Below are 6818 nucleotides of genomic sequence, written 5' to 3'. Positions count from 1 at the left end.
GCCTGCTATGGAGGCAAACAAGTAATTTTATTTACCTACCAACATTTAACCCCTTGCCGTCACCATGACAACTACAAAGCAACACCAGGAAGATCCCGACAGTCCAGGCAGTAGGAGTATTGTGACAGCTTAATGCCGCCATCCTTTCCTGCTACAGACTTGATACGATACAGTACTGCAAGAAATTTGAAGTGGTAAGGCCACGAGTCATGGTCATCGGGGACTAGCTATTATAGTATGGATCTAGAGAAAATTATCAAACAGGGAACTGTCCAGGGAGGGAAAGGATAATATCTGAGAATGGACGAGCATCACACTACAAGAAAAGTAGAAAACAGAAAAGGGCGGAGAAAACTGGTTGCCAGATCTTGTATGGTGCCCAACTATCAAATAATTAGAATAAGGAATATATGGCAGGGGAAAGAGAGAGAGGAGGTCTACAAAAACCAAACTATACGTGACACATTGTTCTTCCGTAAAAGTCTTTGATCTCTTACCTTTTTGTGTTTCATATCTTGTACAAGTATTTGACCCCTAGAAATTTTTACTAGCAACCAGACCCTAAGACATTAACGCTACTTTCTCACCTTCGAATATCGCGATAGATGACAGTTTCCGCCCAGTCACTGAACAAAATGGATGTTTAAATGTCTCCAGCGTCCCTGGTCGAGATGTATACGGCTTCAGTTCTCGGAAATGTGCCAACAGTAATTTAAAAACACATACGGGCCGTTTATATTTGGTCAGTACGCGAGCTGCAATTTGCCTAATTTGAGCTCCGATTGCCGCTTAGGCCACGTTGATTTGATTACAATGATGACATCCGCGCTCGCACCAATTTTCGGCCATTTCCAAAAAAAAAAAAAAAGTTTTCGACCACACAATAAATTGTACAAAGCAGCTGTAAAATGAGCACAAATATTCCGTAGATTGAAAAAAAGTATCAGAAAACAGATAACTAATGCCATATATAGAATGCCAAAATGAATCTAAAGTCAAAGAATAAGATGTGAAAGGACGGAAAGAAAAAAAAATCTATTGTTGGTTGGGGGAGGTACCAGTAGAGAAAATTCAGGTCCAGAGGATCATGGTATACCAATGTGTGTTTAGTCCTATGTTCAGCCTTCCTGGCCACTTTGATTTCATACTGAAGGCAACTTTTTTTTTGGCCAAACTTTTTTTTTATTCGCTCGCTCGCATCAGTTTTGGAGTTCCCGGAGGATGTCATCCATATAATCAAATCAACATGGCCTTACTAGTACTCTAGATGTAGCGCTATACATATATTTGGGCCCAATCCATTGAACAGTAAATAGACAGCGCGTGAAGCCGGCGCGGTGCCTGGATTATGCAGGATTATGTGCATTATTTATAACCTTAAACATGACATGTCGACAGTAAAAGAATACATGTATATCACCGGCTGTAGGTTGCAGTACTAAAAGGTGAAACATCTCAAACCCCCCAAAGCATGTCCCTTCTGGTATTTCTTTTATTTCAATTTTTATACCAAACATGGTCTTGTACCTACTTTGCCATGCTACTGTACTGTTCACAGGTTTTCACTGCAGCTGACTGCTAACTCTTGTTTGAATTTCGCCTAGGTCTAACTTCAATGTCAATATACATTATGCATGCACCTTATGATTGTAATGGCACGAGTAATTTTGTTTAACTGCGTTAAATAGTCATATGTTGAATTGAATCCTTGTCAATTTTATGTACAGTTCGAGTCTGTCCCAAGGCCCGGCTGAAACTTCCAATGACTATGGAACCATTCCATGCAAGACTAGTCATGTCTAAATAAGAACACGTTGGTATCATTGATATCATTATGGTATGAAAAGAGACACTGACCAATGAGAAACTTTTGCAACCCATGAAAACCTCCGAAGGACACTACACAGAGCCTGTTGTTACAGTATTACATCGACTACACAATTAGTGACGTTTATTCAGCGTTGTTCAATGGCCTAGTAGCCTGAATATACAACACGGTCTACACTTTCAACAGGAAGCGTTAAAGTTACTTTACGTGCATTCGTACTTCTGCAATACAAACAACAGCTCGAAAACACCCGATTGTGTTCAAGCGTCTGAATACGGTTAACATATCTGGTTGCAGTTTCACATGCAGCATGTTTTAAATGACAGCAATTTTTTCACATTTTTGCTGCTTCTATACAGTGAGAACGCGTACATGAATGTTGATAATGTATAACACAATAATATTAGAACAAAACTACACAATTTTGAAATCATGACGTAAGCACAATTATCTAAACTGACGAATCTGCCGACAGGGCAGCCAAAACAGGATACAAGAGGATTTTCGTTTTGTCGTAGACTGCAAATTATGCTATAGTTATTCCGCCTATTATACACAAATATGTATCCACATTAATACAATCGTTTAAACCATCTGTAACAAAATTTGTATGTTTGTATTGTACTGATCATAAAAAGCGAAAAGGCAAACCTGAGTGTATACGTAGTAGTAGTATATATGCACATTATTAGTATACTAGTATATTACGTTTATGTCTTGACTCAATAGTTGTTGACGACCTGTACTTGGCCCACAGAGGCACAAGTTACAATAAAAGTCGGTTATTCATGCAGACAACACATTTCCAATTGTCATCTGATATATGATTTTTCGGTGGCATATTTCAAGCAATAAAAGCAAGCGTGATTGCAGGTTAATTGACAAACTCCTTGAACTGACCACGCTTTTACTTCTTACACCTGGCCAAACTCGCTTTAACTACACGCGGTCACCTCTATTGGCAGGGTCGCTTGAACGCCCCTTCTTGAACTTAAAATGCACCCATTCCAGTGCGAAGACTAAGATGGAGGTCCCCATCCCAATCATGAGATAGTAGAAAGCCCCATTCAATTGCTCCATATCCAGCACGCCCTCTTGAGTGGAGCCAGTGGAACATTTGTACATCTTCTTGTTAAACCATCTGTGAAAGAATGAGAAAAGTCTCAGTGAGTAACGTTTTGTAAAATAATAAAGTAAAAGAGTAAACTAATAAAGATATTTTATCACCCCGAGAAAAAATTCTTACAATTCTAATAGGGTAAAGTTCTGTGGCAATTTGGAAGGAAATTAAATGACAGTCTTTAGTACGAAAACGGCGGGCATTTAAGTACATACGTGTGTCTCATAATGGTTATAAAATTAGCATGAATCTGTGTTGGTAGAATACATTATAGAAAAATTGGTATCACTGTACTTCCAACACTGATTTAAACTATAGGGACTTACCCCTCTAAATTTTCGGTCAATCTCCGTCGACCTTGTTCACAGAATGACCCTTTCTATGTCCAGCAGTGACGTCAGGAACACACCACTTTTGCAGGAGGGGGGTCATAAGTATCAGAAAGTCTATGTCGCCCCCACCCGTCTCTGTTGAGTGTGGGCCTGTGGGCTCTAACGTACACTGCCTCCTTCACTCCTCGCAAGAAGAAATCCTGTTCTGATTCTAGGAATTTGACTTTGTCCAACGAAATGGAATGTCCCGGAGACTCTAGGTGTATATGTCGCGACACCTCAGAGTTGACAGAGCTAGGACGCCGATGTTCGCCGGAACCTTGTTTTCAGTGCACCTTCCGCCTCACCAATGTGCTAATTACTTGCTTAAGGCGAGTCAATCCGGTCTCGAGTCATGATGGCAGACCATGTGTACCTGTCAATCATTGCTCGATGTAGGCTGTTAACTTCAAGGCCTGTGTCTTTCCTAGTCTATGTATGTTGCTGCCGGTCTGCCCGGCCTCCTCTTCCCATACCTGGGCGTCCAATGTAAATTTCCTTACATGGGCTTTTGTTAGTTTGCCCTTGACACGCGATGTGGTACACTACCCCACATCTACTTTCTTTAGACGTTTTGTCCTTAGGTGCCACTAGGAAATTCTGGAGCGTACCTGTCGGTTTGCAGCAAGTCTTAATCCCATATTTGTTGAAAACCCAGCTAAGGGCTTCTGAGGTTCCTTTCAAATGGGGCAAAACAACTAAGCCTCTGTTTGTTTTGGTAGAAGACCGGTTTTGAGTGGTGTTATTTTCAAGTTGTGACTTAGGTGTAGTGGCCTTTTTGATCGCGCATTCTGGGTAGCTACACACTTTCAGTGCCTGAATCAGGTGGTCTTTCTCTCTCTCTTTATCCCGATGGTCTGCGTTCCAGAAAGGCCTAGATGTTCCAGTTACAAAGTGCACACATATACACCTAGAGTCTCCGAGAAATTCCATTTCGTTGGACAAAGTCAAAATCCTAGACTCAAAACAGGATTCCTTCGCGCGAGGAGTGAAGGAGGCAGTGTAAATTAGAGCCCAACGGCCCACACTCAACAGAGACGGGGGGCGACATAGACTTTCTGATACTTATGACCGCCTCCTGCAAAAGTAGTGTGTTCCTAGATCCTGACGTCACTGCTGGAGATAGAAAGGGTCATTCTGTGAACAAGGTCGACGGAGATTGACCGAAACCAAGTAAGCAACAAAGCAACCAACCATGGCAAGAAAGCGACCAAACAAGTAAAAAAGCAAGCAAGAAAGCAACCTATCATGCAACAAGAAAGCAACCAACCAACCAAGCTAGAAAGCAAGCAATAAAGCAACCAAGCAATTAATCAGTCAAGCAGCGTGGCGGCTGTGACGACATGTCGACAGCTTCATGAGAAAATGCCATATACCTTGATGTGGTTGACCTAATAGCATGTTCTTTACCTTGACAGCAACATCTCTATCAACATAAGGTCACCTGTTCGTAAGGGCGTCCATCTGCCCGTCCTCTGTCATCTTCATCAGGGCCTGGTTGATCTCGGCCCGGTAGGGTGAACCAACCGGAAACGGAAATACGACCTCATACTTGAAGAAGTACTCGTCGGTGAGGATGACCATGTCACACCTCTCGTTGAGGATCTCGTACTCGTAGGTGGTTGGGGAGATGAAGATAAAGTCGCCCTTAGCAGCACGCTCAAATGCCTGCACCCCCTTGTTGAAGAGAACCTCGTCTGTGATGGATACAACCACAAATTCGTCTCTCAGGAAGGACACCAAGTATTTGAATAACCGGGTGTGGCACAATGACAGTGCTTTCATAAAATAAGAGTTCAATGACCGCCAAATATGTTAATCGCAAGGTCACTTGCCCATACGTTTATGTGATCACCTTATATCCACAATCATTTGGACAAGAAATTGATGGAGTACATCTAACCTTATTAATACCCCCGTCACATTACATACGATCTTCGCACGTACTTCGCGATCGCAGGAAGGTCGGCTGATTTTAAGATCTTAAGATGGTCTTGCGTATTTTTCACCCAAAAACTGTCCTAGTCACATATGGGCGAGGCTCGTGCGATCGCCGGTGAATAAATCTATGATAATGAACCTCCCATGACCTCTTGCACGCGGACAAGGTAACACAAAACGTTCCTCAAAACAGGCAAGAGATCAATAAATGCTGCTTATTTTGTTGTCAGAATCTTTTTAATCAATGAATGGAGTGCGCGGCCATAATAGAAATGACACAAGAAAAGAAAGTGTTTCAGAAAGCCAGCCTACATACTACCACAGGGGCCACAATGTCAGAATTACCCTGACATTTCCAGACATTCAGTATGTGTAAACAAACGGAAGTAGGGCAAATGTCTTCCGAACGTCGTCCGACTGACGGGCGTTCGCCATCCGATTTGCGCTCGATGATTAATAACTAGGTCTGTGCTGGATTGACGCATGGCTATCAATCGAATATCGACCGATACCCTTGCGAGGTACGCGCGATTTGCACGCACGATCTGCGACTCGGTAACGAGCTCTGTGATCTCATGCGACTTGTCACTTATGTTAAGAACATGTTTCGCTGCACCGCCATCATCGTACGACTCCTGAAAACCGACGGCGATCCCTAAAAATCCCTAAAAAAACACCGGACGTCTTACTCACGAAAATGTCATTTAGAGCTCGTAGACTAGTCTTCCGATCGATTTTCGCCTAATGTGACGGGGGTATAATCAAGACTGGAAAAATGCTTTTGCCACTGCTATGAGAATTGGTTCTGGATTGATGCAATTAAAATTGCATCACAACGTAATATCATCAACGACAAAGAGAGCTTGACCCTTTTCATATGGTCGATATGGATCGATCTATTCTTCTTCATGTACCTGAATTCTTGTCCAGATATCGACCGATGGTCTTAAAAGGTTCCTCCTGAGACTTCTTCAAGAACTTGACGATGGTGTATCCCTTGTAGGTCCCGTACGGCACGTCCGTCTGGCGAGCCAGATCAGCCAGGCTCCTGATGCTCCGCTCTGTTGATGGTCTGGACAGGAAGGCAGCTAAGTTGGCTGGAGAAGTAGTACGTCCAAGAAAAATACAACGAGCGTTATCGAAAGGACAAAAGTACAGTGACTATATGGAAATATGCTACGTCATTTTATCTGGACGCACAACCTTTAGTTTTATTTGTTGGCTTTATTCCAAAGAGGATAACTGCAGAAAGGATTGGCGGATTGGCATCATTGTAGGCATGTAGTTAGCTTGGGCAAAGATGTTCATAATGATATGCATGTTATGCAAATGAGGACTTAATTTGCATAATTAATGAGGAAATTGTATAATTCCATTGTTTGCAATAACTGGACTTCAATAAATGTAACATTTGTTGATTATGATAGGTGGAATATAAACAGAAACAAAATATGGTAATGAGGAACTTATTTGCGTAATTAATGTAAAAATTGCAAAACCGCTCGATGATTAATGATGGAAATTCTATAATTGTGACATGTGTTCGTTAGTCAATGAT

The 6818-nt window shown here is 42.0% G+C and overlaps 1 protein-coding gene across 1 annotated transcript in view; it reads right to left on the bottom strand.

Moving 5' to 3' along the window:
- Positions 1–1924: 1924 nt before the first annotated feature.
- The window catches only part of LOC118407252 (glutamate receptor ionotropic, kainate 2-like), an 8062-nt gene continuing 3168 nt past the window's right edge, over positions 1925–6818 (bottom strand). Inside the window, exons 7-9 of the mRNA XM_035807710.1 lie at positions 6175–6357; positions 4764–5016; positions 1925–2969 (exon numbers count right to left, since the gene is read on the bottom strand). Of these exons, the coding sequence (XP_035663603.1) occupies positions 2768–2969; positions 4764–5016; positions 6175–6357 (638 nt within the window). The 3' untranslated portion in view covers positions 1925–2767. The remainder of the gene's footprint in view (positions 2970–4763; positions 5017–6174; positions 6358–6818) is intronic.

The sequence above is a fragment of the Branchiostoma floridae genome, unplaced genomic scaffold (genome assembly GCF_000003815.2).
Source record: "Branchiostoma floridae strain S238N-H82 unplaced genomic scaffold, Bfl_VNyyK Sc7u5tJ_1022, whole genome shotgun sequence".
Classification (NCBI taxonomy): Eukaryota; Metazoa; Chordata; class Leptocardii; order Amphioxiformes; family Branchiostomatidae; genus Branchiostoma; species Branchiostoma floridae.
The sequence above is the reverse complement of the archived record's forward strand: the minus strand, read 5'-3'. Positions and strand labels throughout refer to the sequence as shown.